The 24,845-nt window shown below is 38.7% G+C and overlaps 1 protein-coding gene across 2 annotated transcripts in view; it reads left to right on the plus strand.

Annotated features, from left to right (window-relative positions):
• The first annotated feature begins 38 nt into the window (after window positions 1-38).
• LOC130922557 (adenosine kinase-like) overlaps window positions 39-24,845 on the plus strand; it is a 51,010-nt gene continuing 26,203 nt past the window's right edge. Inside the window, exons 1-4 of one of the 2 annotated variants that reach the window (XM_057847385.1) lie at window positions 39-54; window positions 559-709; window positions 11,011-11,085; window positions 22,229-22,282. In XM_057847385.1, coding sequence (XP_057703368.1) covers window positions 48-54; window positions 559-709; window positions 11,011-11,085; window positions 22,229-22,282 — 287 coding nt within the window. In that variant the 5' untranslated portion in view covers window positions 39-47. Of the gene's footprint in view, window positions 55-558; window positions 710-1,156; window positions 1,506-11,010; window positions 11,086-22,228; window positions 22,283-24,845 lie in introns of those variants that run through there. The other variant, XM_057847386.1, reaches the window with a different exon arrangement.

The raw sequence follows: 24,845 nt of genomic DNA on the forward strand, positions 1-24,845 counted from the left end.
AAAATAAAAATATGTGCTCACGTATCAGCAATGAGTTAACTGCACTAATGTCACGTGAGTACTGCATATTCATGTTAGATGCGTATTGTTCCCACGTCCCTGTGTTTGGTGGCCAATTATTAACTTGGACTCGCTTAAATATAGATAACAACCGTTGAAATTTCGAAACTTTGTATTGCGTAAAAATCCGAAGAATCACGTGTTTAGGGCAATTCCACCCTTTCTTGTGAACGTAAGCATTAGTGCTTGTTGTTTTACAAACTGTGAGACTCTGGTGCAAAAAAAAAATCCTCAATCAGCCATGTATTTTCATTTCAGTAACCTGTGCAAGTGCAATATATATATATATATATATATATATATATATATATATATATATATATATATATATTTTTTTTTTTTTTTTTTTTTAACTGTAGCTGTTGAATTAATTCAGTGTACTCCAAATCTATAAAATCCGCAATGCTTCTGGTTGGTGGCTCTCTCTTAAACAGTCCCGCCTCAGGCACCTGCGAGCCCTAGATCAGGGTAAATGATTATCCCATAAATTTTTAATAGCGGGACATGTGCCGCCGGTGAAAGGTGAACGAATCGTGCCTTGCTTGACCAACAATACAATGGCCTCCGAGGAACCTAAAGCAAAGAAAGCCAAAATTTCCTCACAAGAGAAGACTGACTCTGTTGCCAAAGCATCTCCTGTGAAATTAAGGTGACCACAAACCTCGGGGCAGGGGAAAAGCGATAATAGTTTGTGCATAAAATGCGTAATTTTGTTTGAATCCTGAGTGTGAGTTTGACGTGCAGTTGTTGTTTTTTTTCCGGGGACGAACGTGAACGCAGCATAAAAAGGTGAACGTCTTCATGCTGTAGCTAAACGGAATTTCTTTTAAATTATACTAAAATTGAACTAGTCATTTCTTCAATTAGTGCTCTTCAAACGTGTTCCAAAGTCAATGTCTTACGAGTTGCCATTGCTTGTTCAAGGTGACCCTCGGTATGTAGAAATAAATAGTTCTCCCCCCGTCAGTGAATTGCTGGCCCATTGCCAGGTTTGTTTGGTTGACACCTGAACGCGCCACAACAACGGGTGGCACGACTGTCACGTGACTAAGACTAGGCACTGCTTTAGTACCCCGTTACTCCCCGCTTGCATTTGAACGCACCGTGATCCTTCAGAGTTCACCATATTAACCCAGCTTCTTTGAAGCGCTTATCAGCACGCCTCTCACGATCTTCTAAGTATCTTTCACAAGAGATGTGTTGTGGCGATTCGAGCCAATAGCTAGGCGGAGAGCATATCGTGGCCCTTCCTCCTCGAGATGCCCACCACTCATCCATTTAGGAGAAGGAGGAGGAGCTGGCGTTGCAGGGGGAAGCCTCGATCTGACACACGTTTGTGCTGAAATTGACGAGTTTGGGAATTCTTTGCTCCTTTGTCATTGACGTTAAGCCCGCTCAACAGGTTTCTAGCACCCTGAAGGAAGGAGAGGGATGTCTGCTCTGAGGTAAGACTCCAGAGGCAAAGAGGATTAATGTAATGCTTGTGTAATTGGTTGCACAGTTGTCATCCCACTTGCGTAAAAGGAAGATGTATTGTGCTGCAGGACTAGATGAGGGTGTGGTGTCCACTGAGGTTCATACATTGCCTGTAGAATAAACAAGTGGGGTTTATTATTAAGGGTTTTGGCTGTAATGCTGTAGTAGCCAAAATTGGACATGTGAATTGAGGCTATCTACTTTAGGTTGAAGGATTTTGTGGATTAGAGAAGACAAAAGTTACGTGACAGCTGTTCGTTAATGTTTTGCTTGTGGATGTTATTCCCTAACACAAGACGCGGAGGTCTGGAAACAGCTCGTGTGTGGGTTGCAAACTGTGTCCTTAAAGCTCAACGTATAGACAATTTACACATACGTGGAGTTTGAGGGAGGGCAGGCAGGGCATCCAGAGGCCGAAAAATGACATTACTGTAACTTTCGGACTATAAGGCGTACCTGACTATAAGCCGCCACCCACCAAATTTGACACGAAAATTGCATTTGTTCATAGGTAAGCCACACTGGACTATAGGATGAAGCTGTCCTCACTGTATTATGGGATAGTTACGGTGGGGCAAATAAGTATTTAGTCAACCACCAATTGTGCAAGTTCTCCTACACGAAAATATTAGAGAGCCCTGTAATTGTCAACGTGGGTAAACCTCAACCATGAGACACAGAATGTGGGGGAAAAAAACAGAAAATCACATTGTTTGATTTTTGACGAATTTATTTATAAATTAGAGTGGAAAATAAGTATTTGGTCAACTAAAAACAAGCGAGATTTCTGGCTGTCAAAGAGGTCTAACTTCTTCTAACGAGGTCTAGCGAGGCTCCACTCGTTACCTGTATTAATGGCACCTGTTTTAACTCATTATCGGTATAAAAGACACCTGTCCACAATTTCAGTCAGTTTGGCCAAGACCAAAGAGCTGTCGAAGGACTCCAGAGACAAAATTGTAGACCTGCAACAGGCTGGGAAGACTGAATCTGCAATAGGTAAAACGCTTGAAAAAGAAATCAACTGTGGAAGCAATTATTAGAAAATGGAAGACATGCAAAACTACTGATAATCTTTCTCGATCTGGGGCTCCATGCAAGATCTCACCCCGTGGCATCAAAATGATAACAAGAACGGTGAGCAAAAATCCCAGAACCACACGGGGGGACCTAGTGAATGATCTACAGAGAGCTGGGACCACAGTAACAAAGGCTACTATCAGTAACACAATGCGACGCAAGGGACTCAAATCCTGCACTGCCAGACGTGTCCCTCTGCTGAAGAAAGTACACGTCCAGGCCCGTCTGCTGTTCGCTAGAGAGCATTTGGATGATCCAGAAGAGGACTGGGAGAATGTGTTATGGTCAGATGAACCTACTGGTGCACGATAATTATTGGTCCGATAATTATCGGTCCGATAATAGGAACTATGACGTCATCCCAATAAATCCAAAACATTATTAATAGGACCGACAATACTGTATGTACTGTGCTGCGCTACACACCAGTATGGGAAATTGGTTGACCATTTGCGGGGCATTGCTGCCACCTGCCAGTCACAATAATTCTCTGCATCTATTTTTTGTTTTGCTCACAAGCTCATTCACTTACACAGTGCGGTGTCTAGCGGTAGCATTGACAATCATGAATGCTTTTCGCCTCGGAAATATATGTCTGTAAGTATTTTATGTTTACTATAACATATGGATGTGCAATATATGTTTACGTCTGTGGTGAAGGGTCATATGTACAGAACTTCATAAGTTGTGTTGCAGAAGCCAGCCAATTCTTAAGGCTATTAGCTCAAGCTAGTGTGCTATGCTTTACATATAATAGTATTGTATATAAATGTATTGTGCAGTTTGTTGTATATTGAGTATTGAATATGTCTATTTTTCTGTTGTACTTTTACAATATTAAGACAAGTGTCTTCCCAAAAAAGCAAGAAAAGACCAAGCCTTGTGGTTTATGGAAGTGCATTCATTTTTAGATGGCTGTCGGACAGTGCAGAAGTGAAACACACTGTTTTGGGCAGTACATGTACTGTAATATTTTTGGCACGGTGTCGGTGGATTGGGATGTGTGCGTTTGTAAATCAAGCACTCCCTTTCTGTGACGTCACGCACGGCTAGCGAGAAATGCATCTTAATAAGCCACTGAAAAGATGACAATCGCTTCGATGTTGTTTTAAAGATTGATATTGATTATTATAAGGAAAGCAATTAATCCTTTTTGCTCTACCATTTTTTTGTTATGAGGAATGAGTGATGAACCTTACTATATACAGTAATGTTTGCATTTTACAGTGTTAGTTAGAGGTGTGCAAAATTTCCGATTCTTAGATTATTCGCGATTCAGCTGTGGAAGATTCGAGAACGATTCACAAACATCCAAATTCCGATTATTGAAATATGCCAAGTAAAGCGGAAGTACAACACACTCAGCGCGCCGCGCGGTCTTCGGGACGGAACGGAGCGGGAGTAGCTAAACATCATGCTTCTCATTAACCGGCCCCTCGGGTAATGCCAACGCTCAACTCACGGCTCTAGCTCAACTTATGCCACGAGATAAAAAAAACACAACAACATACCTGACTGCTGCCGAAAAGCTGCTACAAGTACAGCTAAGCTACATAATGTTACGGTAGATATCATTTATATAGGACTAGATGCACTATAGACTCGGTAGCGGTAGCAGCACATCTGCAAAAAGCTAGATGCGGCCGTTAGTAAATGTCCGCCATCTTAAAGCAGTACACTTCCCTGCAATGCTGTTGTAGCGAACCTTCCAAGCAAACCTAATTAACTTTTTATCTAAAATACTCCTAAATCGGTAAAATATTGACTTGAATCTATCTTTAAAATAGTTTTAAAACTTTCACATGTCAAAAGTAGACAAAAGGGAAATTATGGAATAACGGGAGCAATTTTAACAACTTTAACGGTTAATTCACAACATTAAATTAATTGAATGTAGTTTAAAGCTGCTGATACAGAATGGGGACTGGAGTTTTTTTATTTAATGTTATTTTTGTATATTTGTTTACTGCTATATGTTAACTTGATACTGAAATAGTAGTTTGGTTTAGCCTGAGAGTATTTTTGAACAATTTTGGAACTAATGTACAAAACTTTAAAAAAATTAAAAAAAGGAGGGGGGTGCATCAATAATCATTTTATAATCGAATCGGGGCCTCTGAATCGTAATCGTAATCGAATCGTTAGGTGCCCAAAGATTCCCAGCGCTAGACTGTTAGTTATAAGTTAGTAAGTCGTTGAAAGGCCTTTTGGTTATTGATAGGCTTGCTGTCCTAAACTGTCTCCCAGGTTAAGAAAGTTGTTCCATGGACCAAGACCACAACAGTCTCCTCTCCTGTAGCACCAAATATTTTTATTTGATGACAAAGCACAATACCTGTTGGGTTTATGTCGTAGTTCAGTGCTCATTATTCAGGAAACACATCTTCAATTATATTGACTAATTGATTGTGATTGACTCAAATCATGTTAATTTGAAAAAATAAATATTGGCACTTTGTTTGAAGTCAAGACTATTCTTGTCTTTGTTTTGTTCATAATAATATTCATGTCATAATGAAAAATCTGGTGAGGTCAAAGGCAAAAATCTATGTTGAATCCACCACTAGGTTTTTTTTGTTTTTTTTTTTAACTCCAGGTGTTCAAAAACTTGGGTGAATATACATTCAAAAAATTATACATATTTTTATCGATATCGGCATCGGCTTTGAGGAGCAGGAAGTTATTGATATCGGTATCAGTTTCAAAAAATGGATATCGTGCACCCCTAGATGAAACCAAAATAGAACTTTTTGGTAGAAACACAGGATCTCGTGTTTGGAGGAGAAAGAATACTGAATTGCATCCAAAGGACACTATACCCACTGTGAAACATGGAGGTGGAAATATCATGCTTTGGGGCTGTTCTTCTGCAAAGGGACCAGGACGACTGATCTGTGTAAAGGAAAGAATGAATGGGGCCATGTATCGAGAGATTTTGAGTGAAAATCTCCACCCATCAGCAAGGGCATTGAAGATGAGACGTGGCTGGGTATTTCAGCATGACAATGATCCCAAACACACAGCCAGGGCAACAAAGGAGTGGCTTCGTAAGACTCATTTCAAGGTCCTGGAGTGGCCTAGCCAGTCTCCAGATCTCAACCCCATAGAAAATCTGTGGAGCGAGTTGAAAGTCCATGTTGCCCAACGACAGCCCCAAAATGTCAGTGCTCTAGAGGAGATCTGCATGGAGCAATGGGCCAAAATACCAGCAACAGTGTGTGAAAAGCTTGTGAAGAGTTACAGAAAAAGTTTGGCCTCCGTTATTGCCAACAAACGGTACATAAAAAAGTATTGGGATGAACTTTTGGTCTTGACCAAATACTTATTTTCCACCATGATTGGCAAATTCTTTAAAAATCAAACAATGTGATTTTTTTTTTTTTTTTTTTTTTTTTTTTTTTACACATTCTGTCTGTCATGGTTGAGGTTTACCCATGTTTACAATTACAGGCCTCTCTAATATTTTCAAGTGGGAAAACTTGCACAATTAGTGGTTGACTAAATACTTATTTGCCCCACTGTACATCAAAAGATATTAACCGGTAACAGTTTATTGGACATTGGACATCATTAGACTGTCATAAGACCTAATGAAGCTTTGAACCAATTGGCTGCAAAGTGTCATTGATTCAAGAAGTTTCATTTGGCCATCACTGCTCCCTTGGAGACAGTCAACTTTTGCTGCCCCCTGCTGTCAACATTGTTGTCCTCTAACTAGGGTTGTTCCAATCATGTTTTTTTGCTCCTGATTAGGGCTGTCCCAAACGACTAATTTTCTCCCGATTAGTCAGCCGACTATTTTTACGATTAGTCGACTAATCTAATAATAATTATTATTATTATTATATATATATTTTTGACTAATTTAGCAATGAAATTTTTGTTGACGCTTATCAATTAAAAAAAAAAACATATTGGAACACTCAAATCATTTATTAAAGTACAAATAAACACGTAAATAACAATAATAAATCACAAATAAACAATGAGTTCAAATGCTGATAGAATTAACTAGTGTAGCATTCCGATTGAAAAGATGGTCTCTTAAACTGATGGTTTACAACTTTTATTCCATCCTTGATGTAAACACACCGTAAGAGCTACGGCGGACACAAATAAAGCAACACAATTAGAAATTAACAAAAACTTTTCACCTTTTTCCTTTTAAACCTTATTTATATATCAATGAATTGCCTATATGAATTGCCTTTACCTTATTACCTTATCATTGACAATCTCTCCCTTGAGTGCAATCACTGTATATACTGTATATATTTATGACCTTTTAACCTTATATAATTTTCTATACCATAAAATAAACCATAACATGAAATAAACCTTTCAATTAGCATTAAGAACAATACTAATAGCACTTATAGGCCCATTGTCAATGAAACATTATTATTTAGTAAGGCGACAGCACCCTCTGGTGTACAAAAAATGAAAGAAAAAAAAAAAAAACTTACAAACTGCGTGAAGGCGCTTGAGGTGTTTATTCACGGCCGACGTGCAGCCAAGCTTGGCACTGAAGAGACAGGACAGCAGAGTGTACTCTCCTTTGTTTCTTTGAAATAAGTCAATGTTTTGGACACTCTGGTGCGCTTTTTTTGGCTTTGTGCCGCTTTCCCTGCTTGCAAACAGAGCATCCGACATTCTAACTTTCCACGCATATATTTTTTTAACCCTTCATTAACCGTCGACGACATGTTGTGCTCGTCGACGGATTTACGTCATCGATGACGTCGACTACGTCGACTAGTCGGGACAGCTCTACTCCTGATCAGATCCCGATCGTTTTAGTTTGAGTATCTCCCGATCCAGATATTTCCCGATCCGATTGCTTTTTTTTTTTTTTTTTGCTCCCGATTCAATTCCAATCATTCCTGATCATTTTTCCCGATCATATACAGTACATTTTGGCAATGCATTAAGAAAAAAATGAATAAAACTCGGACGAATATATACATTCAACATACTGTACATAAGTACTGTATTTGTTTATTATGACAATAAATCCTCAAGATGGCGTTTACATTATTAACATTCTTTCTGTGAGAGGGATCCACAGATAGAAAGACTTGTAATTCTTAAAGGATAAATGTGACTTTGTATATTGTGACTAAATATTGCAATCTAGTGTATTTGTTGAGCTTTCAGTAAATGATACTGTAGCCATTTAACTGTTCTGCCCAAATGCATGATGGGAAGTGCAACCATCACTGTGTGTAGTGGCTACCAATTGATATATCTTCTCTGCGTTGGGAAATAACATAGGGTGTTAAGAAAAAGATCAACTACTATCTTTCTTCCCCACATTCCTTCCCACGATGTGTCTAATTGTTGAGAGAGGGATTGTAAGGCTTTAGCCAATTAAAAATAGGCTCCAAAGGCTGTCGAAATTCACTCTACTCAGTTTACGCTGCCTTGCAGCTCTATATACTGTATAGGTAAAACGGCGCCATTATAGATTGAATGCGACAATGCGTGAGTGGGTCGTGCAGCGCATACGTTAATTGTTAAATAATATGATTAATTTTTTAAGAATTAATTACTGCCGTTAACGTGATAAATTTGATAGCCCTTTTTTAAGCCAAAACTAAAGACGCTGGATGAGCGTAAGACATTTTGTCTGTAACGTTAGATACAATTAGAAAACTATTTAATTAAAAAATATATATATATTTTGAAAAAAGGCATGTCCCGATATTTTTTTGCTGATTCCGATACTTTGAAAATGACGTGATCAGACCCGGATCGATCGGGACATCTTTACCTCCAACATGCCTTTAAGCATGCATTGCAGCGCTACCGGCAAATTATCTCACTTTTGAATGGATGTAAAAGATCTGAGCTGCACATGATGACACTTAATGACATCTGTCATTAGCTTTCATTAGTGGGCATGATAGTGTGATGTCATAATAATGATGGTCTTATGACAGACTTATAGTGCCACTGTCAAATAAAGTGTTACCAAATACCATAACTCGCAATTAATGAAACAACTGGAACAGTAACTGAAGAAATAATTAGCAAAGAACATAATTTTGATTGTCATTCACATCTATATCGCTGCATTGCATGCTGGGAGGCATGTTGGACGATAACAGTGTTGACAGCAGGTGGCAGCAGAAGTTGAGTGTCCCCAAGGGAGCAGTGATGGCCAAAGGAAGCTTCGTAAAGCAATGAAGTTTGGCAGCCAATTGGTTCAAAGCTTCATGGTGGTTCATTTGGTCTTATAGCAGTCTTATGACGCTGGTGTCAAATGAGTGTTACCTATAAACTCTAATAAATCAATGAATAAGCCGCTCTGGACTATAAGCTGCAGGATTAAAAATGAGGGGAAAAAAGTAGCGGTTTACAATCCAAAAATTACGGTACATGTATTTAACTTACCTCTCGACTAATTGGAGTATTGGTGGACCTAGTGGTCGCCGCCATTACGGGGGTGTTTACACACCTCAGTTGCAGCTAGACACTTTTGCCGATTACCAATTTCAAGGTATACCGTGGTATGAAAACGTCAATGTTTCAAAACCGCTAAAATTTTCCTTCATACCGTCCCTAAGGTATTAGCTGTTTTTTTAATGTCCAAAAAATGCATGGAGAAATCCCTCGCTTGCAGTTGCAAGGCTCAACCCTGCCCCACCGGTTGTTGCTCAGTGTTAGTGTGTCAGCTGTGCTACACGATGGCTAGAGGAGGTGAAACTCCTGAACTTTTTCCCCCATCGAAGATAACAAAATCGCTGGTATGGGAATACTTCGGCTACAGAAAAGTTACAGCCGGCCGCAGCTTGGAGGAGGAGGGCCAACCGACATGTAAAACATGTGGCTGCTCCTCCTAATACCTCCTATATGATTTCACATTCATACAAAATTAAAAGTTATTAAACACTGTCATGAACATTTCCCACCAGCTACGAGAGTTAACACCAGTGTGTTAACCGTGACCTCAAAACCGAGGTACGTACCGAACCGAGATTTTTGTGTACCATTACACCCCTATTAACTACGTAAGGTAGTGATTGAAATACACCACAAGGTGTCAATGGCGAGTTTGAAATTACTTAGAAATCAAGCCAATGACTGTGTTTTGTCCCTCGACTGACGCCGTAGTTCCCTGTTTAATTACTGGTCCATCCACATCATTTGAGTGCTGGCTTCACAACGTACGAGACCTCTGATAGTTTGTATATTGTGACTAAATATTGCCATCCAGTGTATTTGTTGAGCTAAACGAAATGTTTGAATAGAGTTTGACCGAAGTCTGTGTAAGTTTTATGTGTATTTTGCATAGCTATTTTGATTGGGAATGCCAGTTCTCTTTCCATTGTTGTTTAACTGTGTGAGAATAGGGCCTGATTAATACAGATTGAAACGCTTTTCTTTTTGTGAACATTATTTTTTTTTTTTGAGAGATAGAAATATTTTGTTGTGCTCTCACAAAATGCTACTTATGTTTGTTGTGAAGAAGTTGCCGAAGCTTATGCCAATAAACGCCACGGTCCAATGAACGCATGTGTCACTCGCCTTTCTCAGCCACTTAGCTCTCAATATGCAAAAAACTGCGACATTGTAATCTGTTTGAGGCCATGCATGAGCGGGTCATTCCGTGCATTACTTAAATGCGTCAAATATTTTAACGTGATTAATTTTAAAAAATATCGCCCGTTAACACGATAAATTTGACAGCACTAGTGTGTGTGTGTGTGTGTGTGTGTGTGTGTGTGTGTGTGTGTGTGTATATATATATATATATATATATGTTTTACTGTAACATGTTAGTTTTATTGCTGACACTGCATTTGGGGTCATCAACATGTTTTGCCTCCCACAAAAGTCAAACTCTGCCAATGAATTTACAGCAATGTTAGTTAATCAAATTTCCTTGGAAATGTCATTTAAATTATGTTATTATTCTGAGTAGATAAATTGTTGAAAACGTGCTTTCTGCAGTGTCATCCTAAATAACACAAGCCTGCTGCTCCCAATCTGAATGCAATCACACACATGGTCGCCTGGGCTCTGACTTTATACAATTACAACACTGTCACTGGCGTGCACTATTTCTCCTTTTCTGTACATGTTTTTCCACATTGGTTTTCAATGAAAGCTGACTTTTGCAAATGAATTGTAAATATATACAAGTCACATATATGCCCACGGCAAATATTGACTCATTCATTGACGTATTTAGAGTAGTTTCTGAGAAGGAAAAGGTAAGCCAAATTAATTTGCATAGCACAATTCAACACAAGGGAATTCAAAATGCTTTACATCACACGGAAATGTTAAATTAAACAAGCAGGATTTCACTACATTTAATCTTCATAATGATACTTGTTGACTTTAAAAAAAAAAAAGTCAAATCCCTTCTTTATTGTTATATTTCAGCTGCAATTCACTCTTTGGGATGGGGAACCCCTTATTGGACATTTGTGCTGTGGTGGACAAAGACTTCCTCGATAAGTAAGTTCAAAATTTAATATTAGGGTTGCAACAATCAGTTTTCTGGTCGGCCACTGATTTTAGAAAACCCTGACCTGCCGAACTTGATTTTTGCCAATCCTTATTTTTTGTTTGTTTGTTTGTTTGTTTTTATGTATACACAGCATGCAAAGTGATTATTCAAATCAATCTTGTTTTATTGTGAAACATTGCAGTTACAAATTACTTCTTCCAATAAGTACTTGAGTTAGTAACTCAGTTACCTCATTGTGAAAGTAATCAGTTACTAAGCAAAGTAACTGATGTTACTTTTCACGTTCTACACGTTATTACATTATACAGTCTATCTATAACATCTTTCACATCAAATATATTTCTATTAACTGATTGAATTGAACTGTTTTTTTGTTTTGTTTTTACACACAACCCAAAAAAAAAAACAACGCAGGTCACACTTTTTACATTTTTAAAAAAAAATTCACCTATATAAGAACAAACTTTAACTTTCAAATGCTATGAGAAAAAAGCCTTTTTGTTTTTCTTGTTGTACTAAACTCGCACCGAACCGTGATCTCCGTACCAAGGGACGGACTGAACCGTGACTTGTGTGTATCGTCACTATTCCGACGATTTATGACGGCGGCGCAGTTTTTGTTTTGCCATGAGACGGACGCACGGCGGATTTTCTTGTGAGGGAAATCAACACTGGTTCCAAGAAAGTTAGTTCAGGTGGTGAAAAAAAGGGAAAAAGGTGACGCTTACCATTGAAATGAAGATGGAAATGATAGGAAAATATGAGTGCGGTGTGCGTATCCATGAACTGGCTCGACAATACGGCCCTGGATTGTCTATGATCTCGACTGTCCTCCTCCGTTTGTCAGGTTTTTAATCATTTATTTTAGAACTTGTGCAACATGACTCACCTACTGTCCGCCGCAGTTGACGGTGTTCTCAACAAAACATTACAAGAGAAAGTAAAATCTCTACTGCACCTTTCTCACTCCGTCTCGTCAGCCACGCCGTGTGTTCAGGTACAGCACGCAAAACATGTCCACCGTATTAGAACCAAATTTGTTACATTATTGCAGAAATTATTATTATTATGTTACTATTCCAATTTTTATTTATAATTTATTTGTATGCTATGTGTAATTGCCATTTGTAATAGCAGTAACCAGCAGTATTTATGAAGGATTTAGTGTAGGTTTTCAGGCTGTGAAACAAATTAATGGAATTATAATTAAAGATGTCCCGATCGATCGGGTCCGATCACGTCATTTTCAAAGTATCGGAATCAGCAAAAAAATATCGGACATGCCTTTTTTTTTTTAACATGTATATATATATATATATTTTAATTTAATCGTTTTCTAATTGTATATAACGTTACAGACAAAATGTCTTACACTCATCCAGAGTCTTTAGTTTTGGCTTAAAGTAGGGCTTTCAAATTTATTGCGTTAACGGCGGTAATTAATTTTTTTTAGATTAATCGCATTAAAATATTTAACACAATTAACGCATGCGCTGCACGACCCACTCACGCATTTTCGTGTTCAATCTATAATGGCGCCGTTTTACCTATATATGGAGCTAAAAGACAGCGTAAAATGAGTAGAGCGAATTTTGGCAGTCTTTGGAGCCTTTTTTTTAATTGGCTAAAGCCTTACAATCCCTCCCTCAACAATCTTTTTCTTAACACCCTATGTTATTTCCCAACGCAGAGAAGATATATCAATTGGTGCCACTACGCACAGTCATGGTTGCACTTTCCATCATGCATTTGGGCAGAACAGTTAAATGGCTACAGTATCATTTACTGAAAGCTCAACAATTACACTAGATGGCAATATTTAGTCACAATATACAAAGTCACATTTATCCTTTAACCTGTACACCTGTAAACCTGTGTTTTACCTGTACAAGTCTTTTTATCCGTGGATCCCTCTCACAGAAAGAATGTTAATAATGTAAATGCCATCTTGAGGATTTATTGTCATAACAAACAAATATAGTACTTATGTACTGTATGTTGAATGTATATATTCATCCGAGTTTTATTCATTTTTTTCTTAATACATTGCCAAAATGTATATGATCGGGAAAAATGATCGGGAATGATTGGAATTGAATCGGGAGCAAAAAAAAAAAAAAAAAAAGCAATCTGATCGGGAAATATCGGGATCGGCAGATACTCAAACTAAAACGATCGGGATCGGATCGGGAGCAAAAAAACCATGATCGGAACAACGCTAATTATAATGTATTCTTATGGGAAAATCCTGCTTGGCATACGACCATTTCGACTTACAAGCAAGGTCCTGGAACGAATTAACTTGAACGAATTAACTTCGTGTGTAGCGGTAACTGTATATCAGGGGTCTCCAAACCGGTCCTCGAGGGTCGCTGTGGGTCCTGGTTTTTGTTCATACCGATCAAGCACAGACCTTTTAACCGATGTGGTTTCTACTAAAACAAGCAGCACCTGACTGCAATCAACTGATTACACTTATTAAAAAAACCCGATTGGTGAAAAGGTGAGTCTTGTTTTGTTGGAGTGAAATCCTGCACCGACTGCAGCCCTGTGTGGAATATTTTGGAGACCACTGCTGTATATAGTTGATATACTTTTCAATATGGCGTTGAGGCTCTGAGGCTCCTACCTCTCTTTGCTCTAGTTGTTTTTTTGTAAAAAACATGGATATGTCACTCAAGAAAAGTTGAGGGCAAGTGACTTTTCTTGGTAAAAAAAAAAAAAAAAAAAAAAAAGCATTATTATATTGTAACGTCTACAAGGACAACGCCAACTTGGTGATGATAATAGACACTGTACAGTGTTTCCCCTAGGATTTTTTGAAGCTGCGGTGGTGGGCTGCATCGGAGTCTGACTGCCTCACCATATTGTGCCACGTTTTTTTCCCCCCACATTTTGTTTCCCAAAAAGAACCATAACAAAGATCTATTTGAAATATTTCATGAGCCAGGCTAATGTAGTAGCTCTCAGCTACGGTTCATGTACGTAAAATGCGTAGCTGATTACAGTTACATTACCCTACGTAATAATACGACTGTTTTTTCTCGTAGCAATAGTATGACTTACATTTCGTAGTCCTTCTTTTTCCTTTTATTTGGCCCTAATATGTAGTACATTAACACAACAATAATAGTACTTCTGTTAATGGACCAATGGCGAAGGTTTGCATAGGGACGTTAGGGACATAACACTAGGAACTTTTCAGGATGCTCAAATTGTCGCCACCAAATTTTAAGCAACCTTTTTGCATTATATAATGAGTTAAGTTATAGAGGTCATTTAGATTGTCTTCACATATTTTGTAAGAATAGAATTGACCCTACCATTATTAAGTGAACTACTTTCATTATGTTCAGACTTACACTGACACCATTTTTTCCCCTCAAACGCATGTTTGATTGGCAGTTGACTAAATTCCCTTGTTTTCAATCTACTAGAAATAAGTGAAATTATCTGCCAGTGCTTTTAGTAAATTTTACTCAGATTTCTTGAAATAAAAAAAAAAACAGCTATCTGAAAATAATGTTAACACTCTTATTTTAAGCAAAAAGTGAGTATATTTAATCTTAAAAAAAGCTTTATTTCGCCAGGAATGTTCTTAATTCAACAAGTGATATTGTTCAATTCATTATTTGAAATCATTTTGGTCAATTTGGTGAAAAATGACCAACCTTTAGATGTATGGGGTTAATAAGAACAAATGGTAATATTTACCAATATTTACCAGTAAATTGAATGATCCGACCCATTAATCTGTTAACTAGTCTTTAACACTGAAAACAAGATGGAGAAAGTTATTCGAATAGATTTCAGAAAAATTATCGGATTAAAACGTTCTAAATTTGCGGTGTGAAAGTTGGTACGTCAATACAGATTTATTTTTGCATTGATCATTTAGCCTATCAATTAACTAGGTTGAAATTGGTGGTGAGAAATGTAGCCCTGACCCCCGTTCACCCATTATGTTGGGTCTTTTTACGGTAATGTCCGTCCCCAGCAAAAGTGTACATGGAGGTTATGCTGTTATATCATCCCTACCAATATTGAGACCAAACCTACGCCCTTGTAATGGATCCATTTCAAGGAGTAGGGGTAAATTCTAATTGCCGTGTAAAGAGATATACTAGGTTCGGTGAGAAGGTAAATATTTCTTTGTTGTTGTTCGTGAACTACATTTCCATACAAACGCACATTGAGGTGCCAATTAGCTCAGCAAGGAGAAGTATGAGAGTAATTTTTTGAGTGTCCCAGAGCTTGCAAAACTTGGATAAAAAGAGCGCATTTATCAAGGTTTTGGCAGTCGTGATTGCGTATATCCGCCCGCCGAAACAGCCTGGTAGCAGATATAATAAGTACGCCTGCCCCTCTGCTATTGAACGCGTTGTTGATATTAGCGCGGCGGCGCTCTCACCGCCTTTCGGCACAATTTCATTCAAACTTGCCGTTCCGTCCAAGACGGCCGTCCACTGCTTACTTTCACTGAAAAGTCCGATCCAAAATACTGTAATGCCCCGGATGGGGGGAAGGAAGAGAGGAGTCTGTATTGGCTTACCCACTTTATTGTGGCAACACTAATAAAGAAAAACAAAAAATAACAGCAGGCTTCCGTGAAATGCGACCGCTATCTCCTTCTCGCTTCCCTCTACGTCACAGCTCCTCCTCCGATCTTCTCTTAAGGGGGCCTTGCAGAGTTACGCACATTACAATACATAATGAATAAGTTGCCGCTGAACCCTTCACACTAGGCTGCCGCTAGTTTGAAACGGCGTTAAATTTTTTATTTTTTTTTCCCAACATCTCTTTTGCACGATTTGGCAGCTTTTATTTTGGTGTGGCGGTGCGCCACAATAATTAATATGTAGGGGAAACCCTGCTGTAGCAGACCCGCTACGAATAAGGGTAAGACTTTACTCATTATTTGGTGTCTTTTATTGTCAAACCTTACAAAATCGTTCCCTTGTACCATAAGAAAATAAAGCCGTTCACCTTGGAAAATAAAAGGATCACCAACCGTAAGAGCTTAAGAACACGGGGTAATGTTGCTTAGAGTGCTGCTGCCTTCTAGTGGGTAAATGAGGAGCAGCATTTAGTGTGCTATTTCATATGCTGGTAGCAGTACTGCTGACCAATTTATTAAGTCTATGTGCGGGCCAGATGTTATTGATTTTATGACAGAGGCTGGGGGCCGGCTGAAATTTGACCAAAGGCCGCATTTGGCCCCCGGGCCGGACTTTGGACATGTCTGGTCTAAATGGACGCTCACCGATAGCAGTAGCCTAATTCTAACGCCACCATGAATGCTACGCTAACGCTACAAGTTACATTTAGTGTGTGATGATCACTCACCCTTTAAAGGCTAAAGCAACAGTGCATATTCTCTCTAGCCAAGATAAATAAATAAAAAATCTTACCGTGTGTTCAAGCTTGGAGACCGGAGACGGCACACTGTTGAGTCGGAATAGCGTGAGGGGGCGCAGCATGTCACATGAGTGACACAACAAGACACTGGGCACAATTTAGTCTAGTTCTCGTCTCGTCAGACGAAAACTGGCATTCGCTTCGTTATGTTTTAGTCTTCCAAAACATGTTTTTCGCTCGTTATCGTCTCGTCACCATCATATAAAAAGTGTTTGTTGATGAAATTTTTTCGTTATTGTCATCGTTGATGAAAACAACCCTGATCTCAAGCTTGGCTGCGCTCCATCTTGCTTGTTTGGAAACACTTGATGTCTTATCTTGGCAAGAGAGAATATGCATTTTTGTTTTAGCCTTTAAAGGTCTGTGCTGAGTGATCATCAGACTAGACTAAAAATCAAATTTCCCTCAGCTGTGTCCAAGCTGTGTCAAAGTGACCGGGGCAAAGGGCTCATGTGGCTTCCAGTACAGAGTCTACCCTGCAAGAAAGGCCTTGCGTAAACCCCAGGTTTATTTAAGTCAGGCAAACACACGCATCTAATTCAACCTCTTTTTTCGGGGGAGGGAAGAGAAACGCAGAAATGAAACTGCATTACTTCTGCATTAAAAATGATTTTTAACCAAACAGTGGCAGTACTGTGATTGTGCATGCTGTCAAACCTCGTCTTGGATTAAGGCTAAGCCTGTCGCAATATGCAGCAAGTCAATTAATCGCATGGTAATTAAGATGTGTTTGCATGTGCTGCGTGCACTCGGCACACTTGCGTGTCGATTGTATATGAGACTCAAGTTCCTTTAACAGATGTTTATTTTTCATCAACATACCGTAGAACTAAAGTCTATCGACTAATATCAGTCAGACATATGAAATAAGCAAACACGTCTATATTAAACACTTTAAAACGCTAGCATTGCTGTATGACACCAAAAAGCATGTTTATTTCATATTTTACGCAGTGTTTTATGCTCTTCAATGAAATGGACCGCTTGGATGTGTGTGGAAGTGATCGTTTAATATATTCCATTTTTGAATCCCGCGCCATGAAAATGAGTGACTTCCGGCTTCAGTCTCGGGTTTAGGATGAATGCGAATGTGACGTCACCCGGGTCAGCATCTCACAATACCAGATGGACTGCGGATTCAGCTGATTTTGCGGATTAATCCGTTTATTTTTCACATCACGCCAGCCAGATGTGCTGCAGTAAATTGTTGCTGCACCAGGGAGAGGCGTGTGAGCCTTTTTGGGTTTCAAAAGGTTCCCGTTCACTGCGGATATTGGCCAAAAACAAGCCCTACTACTGTGGGACCATTGGACTTACGAGGACGTGAGTAAACATCGTATTTTGTATTATGTCAAATACTGAGATCATGGCACACGTTTTAATACGGAGGTGGCTTGCATTTTGTGGCTGATAGTCCACCGAAAATGCCACTCGGCCGACGCCCGGCGGCTTGTCGCACCCAAAAAAAGCGAAAAGAAGACTTCGAAAAGCGAAAAGAAGACTTTGAGACATCACTCGGTTCGGGTTAGCATGTTGGCTAGCTGTCTCGTCTCTTGGTTTGTTTACATTCTCCGAAGCCGGGACAGGGAAATGACAAAAGCCAGACTAACTACGGTGGCATAAAATATCGTTCGGGAGGTGCGACAGTAAAGGTGAAGTCGACAGTTTTGACCCTTAGTGAGTAATTTTGCCATGTTGTACTGAATAAATGCATTTTTATTATTTCATATTCCATTTAGCACAAGACTGTTATTTGTCATGACCATACCATTTATTTAGCAATTGGGGAAAAATACTTCAATAAAAAAAATATCCTGTAAAAATACTGGAGAGACTGAAACAATGACAATTTGCGGCTCTCTTCGTTGCATTTTCCTCTCTCTGAATAATTCCCCCTCAATCGGTTGAATTCTAAATCAGATGAAACCATGACCCTGCCGACGTCATCCTCTTGTTGGGGACGCTAGAGCGCTGTAATGGCAGGTGTGGCTAAACGGCAGATTAAAAGACTAATTTCCCGTCATCTGCGCTTTGCCAAATTGTTGTATATAGACCCTACTCACGTGATGTCACAGCCACGCCCCCGCGCCATGTTGTCCGTATACTCGTCATGTTAATGCATTAGCTCTTCGTAAATTCCTCCTATTATGGCTTGTTTTTCTGCTCGTTAACATTAATAATCAAAATGGTGAAGTCGTGTGTGGCGGTCGGTTGCAAAAACAGAGAAGATAGACGGAGAGACTTGAAGTTTTACCGTATTCCGAGACCCGGAGAGGAGAGCGAGATTGACTGCTGCAATTCGACGAGAAAACTGGGCTCCAAACGACGACCACAGATTATGTAGTAGTCATTTTATATCTGGTAAGATGCATTTAATATATATTTAGAGGGTTTTCGGCTGACAACCACAATTAAGATCATTGCTAGGCTAATCGCCGACAACATACACTCAGACGTTGTGAATGAACTACCTGAAAATAAATAATTATAAGGGGATAATAAGACAGTTGTCATACAATTAATTTACAATTTCACTATTGAGGTCAAAAGCCAAAAAATAAATTCAACTAGGGACAATCTGGAGTAGTGCTATCGCACTTCATATTTATTACATATTATATATGTATGTAGTGAGAGTGCTATCGCTAAACCATATAAACATTAAAAGCCCTAGCTCCATTGACAAATGACATGAAATACATTAGACTTGACAGTGGATGTTAGCAAGAACAAAAGATTTTGAATTGAAAATTTCGTAACTCACCTTCCCGAGCACAAGATAGATTCCTGCCGAATTTTCGTGGACGAGGACCTGTTTCACCCAAACAGCAAGAAGTATTTATAAGCCTCCAAGCTCTTAAAGTTTTTCAAACTTTCGTGAGAATAGGCGGATTTTGTGTGGACAAGATAGTTGTAAATATCAGGGTAGCTAGCAGATGTCAGGCAAAGACGGCGAAGACAAAACATCGATTTAGGCATCAAATATGGATCTGGCGAATGGATAAACTGAAGCTTTTCCACATAACGCCTTTTATACAACGCATCCAATGAGTTTACAGCGTCAAATAACACCGGGGCTTCCATGAATTGCTCTATAACTTGCACGACTAATTGAAAACAATGAGAATACGTCTAAAAAATACGGACAATATGGCGGCCGGATACAGCAACACGTCATTTTGTGACGTAGGTGAGTAGGGTCTATAGTCGAATCGTCTTAAAATATTATTCTAATTCACATAATAATGCTATTTGACTTTTTTTTATCCTGCTAATGTAAAAAGGACCACTTTAGCATGCTATAGAACATTGGCAGTCTTCTTCAAAATTCAAATTGGGGGTTAAAAGGTGACACTTCAAACATGAAAACTCGCTGGTTTACAGCATTTGCAAACAAAGTGAAAAATGGAGAAATCTAGAACTGACACCAAATGCAAGTGCACTTTTTTTTTTTTTTTTTTTTTAAACAGTGTGTAACGTGTAGCGGCATAGCGGACTTACTTCCAGTGAACATTTCAAAATAAAAGCATGTCATAACGATGTCTGGAGTTATTCTCACATACTTCCAATTCAACACTAAGATAGCTTTAAAATGACACGCATTATGAAAAATCTGTTTGGCAATGAATAATTTGGCCTTAAATTTGCTAACTTGCACTTTGCAGGACAAGATGACAGTCATTTTGGATCAAATCAACACTTATAAGGGCCCTAATTGCCAGAAAACATACATGGCATTGGGTTTCACGCTTATTTCATATTCTACATACACTTAGCTAGCTTTTCAAATGGCAAGTTATGCATTGTGTGTAGGCCTGTCGCGATAACAAATTGAAATGCGCGATAATTTATCTCATAAATTATTGCGATATTATTGCGTCCCCCCAATTTTTTTTTTTTTTTAAACCAATTTACAATAACACAGTGAGAATACACTATATATTAATAGATCAAGTCAAATCACAACTAAAAACAACAACAACAAAAATAAAATTGCACTTAATACCTTAAGCATTTAGGCAAATGGAGACTTTTCCCCTCATAGCTTCTGCTATGATGTTCCATAGGGATGCTACGATACAGTTAAGTCACGGTTCAGTACGATTTTCGATACGGGGGAGACGATTTTTGATTCGATTCAATGCATTTAATGCTCTGGAAAAAATAACAATTGTATTTTTGTTTCGATTTTTATTTATTAATTAATTTATTTATTTATTTTGCTAACGAGCAAAAATTAAATTGCCATCATATACACATGCATTTTAGTGCATAATATTTATGTGCTTACTTCTTAATGTTTTGAAGAAATTTTGTATAAAAGTGCTGAAAACAATCTTTACTCTTTGTAAAGTGAGGCGGTGCACACTGTTAATTGCTACAGTTCTCTTTTCAGCTAGGTTTACTACATGAGCAAAACATCCTATTTGTGGTCCGAATCCATCTGTGTCACGTACTGAATTAACAATATTTGCAGCATTATCTATAGTCACTGGCATGGGACGTAGTTTGCCATTTCATGATATCTAGTGTGTGCGCGCATTAAAAAAGTTGGCAAACACCACAGAAGTCACGTCTGCTCATTACTGCACAACACCAGCATATGACAATCGACTTTCATAAACAGGACGAGTTTGAAGCACAGCGCTCTTAATTTGCCACTCAATGTTCATCATGTCCATTCAGCTGTCCGTTGTCAAAGCGAGGTTGTTCGTAGCAGCCAAGTCGGTAACAATGTTTTGGCGGACTTCGTTGTAAATATCCGGAAGTGCACGCAACAGTGATGTTGTTTTGTTCATGTGATGCATGAGTGAGAAAGAGACAGTTTACCGAGAGCCACAGGTTGAGGAATTGTTAGCGCCGTGTGTTAATAAAACCAAAAGTTGTCAGCACGTCGTGTGTTTGATATCATTGCCAGAAAAACACACTTAATAGGACACCTTGCAGCTTCCTTTTTAATGCTGTCCTTATAATAATGATCTGCTGCATCATAAATCACTTTGTGACTTTCCACCTCCATGATGAAACGTTCTTCGTCCATGTTCGCTGGTGTTTAAACCGTTAATAAAACACTGGGCTGTTGACTCCAGGCCTGGATCCGCCCATTTTGACGGATGCGTCTCCGAAAAAAATAGAAAATCGCCTAAACCATTCGGCGGGCTCCGGCACGCCGGAGATGGTCCGCAGTCAATCCAGAGCACTGACGCGGCCGGTATAGGTTGAACAATAGGATATAATGGGAACGGATTGGCTCCGGCGCTATTTTTTTGCCGGACCCGGAACGAAGATGCATTTTGGTAACAAGTTGGTAAAAAGGAATCCAAACTTTTAATAGAACGTCTGCCACACGCGCGCACGTGCAATCGCAGCGGAAAAATTACCGCCTTCATTTTTATTTATCGTGCTATAAATGGAATTATTGCATATTGCGACAGGCTTGTTGTGTGTTTGTTTTATAATTTTGAATATAGTTTGTGTTTTTCGAATAACAATTTATTGCATTTAAATGGGTGATTCATTCGGATGTATTGTCACTACATTAGTGGTTGAATTCGTTTTTTAAAAATGACAATATCGCACATCAGCAATTTCTGAGACAATGTATCGCGTACTAAAACTTGTTATAGCGACAGGCTTATTAATTAAGGCTATAATGTAATTCTTCTGAATGCATGCTTCATTACATGCTTTTTCTGTCCTCTATTTTTACAGATACACTCTGAAGCCAAATGACCAGATCCTAGCTGAGGACAAGCACAAAGCCCTGTGCGTATTTCAACCCATTACAATCCCTCTTGAAGAATATTGACGGTTTGATGTCACATGCCTGTCTCTCGCTCTCTGTTACTTCAACATTTGGACTTAACAGTTTTGTGAATCGCCTGTTTTGAACTCCGTTCCGTTATAGAAAAGCAATAGTAGGGCGTCAGATCTAGCACACACAGAGAATGTTTGTATGAACCAATAGCAGAGCAAGACTCTTCACCTCCCAGTCCCTCTAAGACGAGAGCCACAGAGCAAACAGCAGGAGATAACAAAGTTGTGCACTCCACCTCACTTTAGTAATCCATCAAAAAAGATGAATAGTCACACCATATACTGCATACTAGTTCATCCATTAGGTAAACTTTAAATGAATTGTGAACTATCAATAAGGTGTTTTACAAATGCAAGAGGAAAAACATGACCTATGTAACAGTGCTTATGCAACGTTACTCTAAAATGAGGTCAGGAAGTCATTTCAGTGCAGATTTCTTTCCCACATTCGTTAACTAAAGCAGTTTTAAAGAAAAACCACACAAATGCATCTTGAGTGTTAGCACACGGTGAAGGCAGGGTATTAGCAACACAATCCTGTCTCACGTAAAACACATTTCGTCAAACAGGGACTTTTTGTTTCAACACAACATAATTAGTGTTTTGTCTTTAAACATTTGCTCCCTGTGTTAACTTTCTGGGCTCTGTTAAGCATCGCGTTGGTCTCTCTGCACATATTTACAGGACAGAGGCCCAGGAAAAGGCTAAAATGGCATACAATTATAAATTTGCAGATTTAAAAAAAAAAAAAAAAAAAAACATTATTATGCAGCTCTGTCCTATAGAAATACTGTACTAATACAATACAAAAAAATTAAGAAAAATGAATTGTCAAGGGAATCATTAATGCAATCCATAAACTATATCACCTGACTAAAATATCCCATCCACTAAATGTGACTTTTTTTTTCTTGTAGGATAAAACCGTTGGTTATTTTTCCTCATGATAAGCAACCCAGTGTAATCAGAGAGCCCCACACTTCAACATCTGGCTCTTTCACAGAACATTCAACCGTCATTCTGCCAAACCTTTGCAGTTCATCCAACGTGATGTATTGGGTTGTTTTATGCAGGAGTTGCGAATCATGTTGTAATGCTTGTTTTCTGCCCCTAGATGTCAGTATCCACACGATTAGCTGACTGACTTGAAAGTTGAAATGAATTCAAGCCAGGCGTTGGCCTGCATGTTTTAGGAAACCATCTATCAGAGCCAATGTCAGGATATACAGTATAGGGGTGGTGTTCTAAGGATGGCTCTGAATCAAGGGCGTACGTTTGCAAAGGGACAGTAGGGACATAGCACCAGCAACTTTTCAGGATGCTCAAATTGTCCCCACCAACTTTTAAGCAACTTTATGTGCATTATACTGTATAATGGGTTCAGTTAAATAGTTCATTTAGATTGTATTCCCATATGTTGTAAGGATAGAATTCATTGAATTGAATTCACATTATTAAGTGAATTATTTTCATAACTTCAGACTTACATTTACCTCCTTTTCACTTACTGAATGTGCCAGTTATTTTTTTCCTCAAATGCACGTTTGATTGGCTGATGACTACACACACACACACACACAGACACACACACATGAACACTCACACACTCAAACCTACCAATTCTGTCCAAAAATTATGTCCATGGTGCCAAATTCACTGGTTAATATGTGGAAGAACAAACAAATGTTCAGTTAAAGAGATGACTTGAGTGTAGAGGGCTGAAAAAGACAGGAAAAAGAGCCGACCTGATCCAGAGGTAGATTTTTTATCGACACCTTTTTCTTGTTTGCATTGCCTTACGCCACTGACAATGACGTTCTCCTGTTTCAACAAGCTATTCTTTACCACCATATGCCCTGTCTGTTTTATATATTAGTATATCCTCTGTTTGTCTTACGTCTCTGACCGTTCTTGTGAGTCATTTATATTGCTATTTTTGTGTAGCGATCGCAAATGCTACTCCGTGACAGCCAATGAACACTTTTAATTTTTTCATTAATAACAAATCTTAATTTTATTAAATTGTTTAAACTTCTCCCTTACTAAGGTTGTTTCATGACAACAGAAAAGGTAAAGCTGTTAAATCTAGAGCCTACCTGTAGGCATGAACAGGCTTACTATACAAAAAGACCAAGGCCAAACATGGCTAATTTATTTAAACATCCGTATTTTATAAAAACAAGCCTACATGACTGTTGTGATACATAAATAAAATTTTAATTTTTTTCAGGTCATTCATTGTCCGACAGAAGCAGCACGGCAAAACGCCACGCTAAAAATTTAGTAAAAATATCAAAATGGCTTACCTCTTCCAGGCAGGATTGTCGATCTGTAGGACCATGGCCCCCAACAAAATGTTTACTGCAAATAAAGGTGAATAGCTTCACCTTGCTGGCATTAAACTGGTGTTTTGGACGTCCGCACAAGTTAATCCATTGTTCACATTTTTTTCCCCTATGAGTTTTTGGCTTCGGGAAACGTCTTAAGAAAACATCGTTCATATGTGGACGGT

Source organism: Corythoichthys intestinalis, chromosome 10, assembly GCF_030265065.1.
Source record: "Corythoichthys intestinalis isolate RoL2023-P3 chromosome 10, ASM3026506v1, whole genome shotgun sequence".
NCBI classification, from domain to species: Eukaryota; Metazoa; Chordata; class Actinopteri; order Syngnathiformes; family Syngnathidae; genus Corythoichthys; species Corythoichthys intestinalis.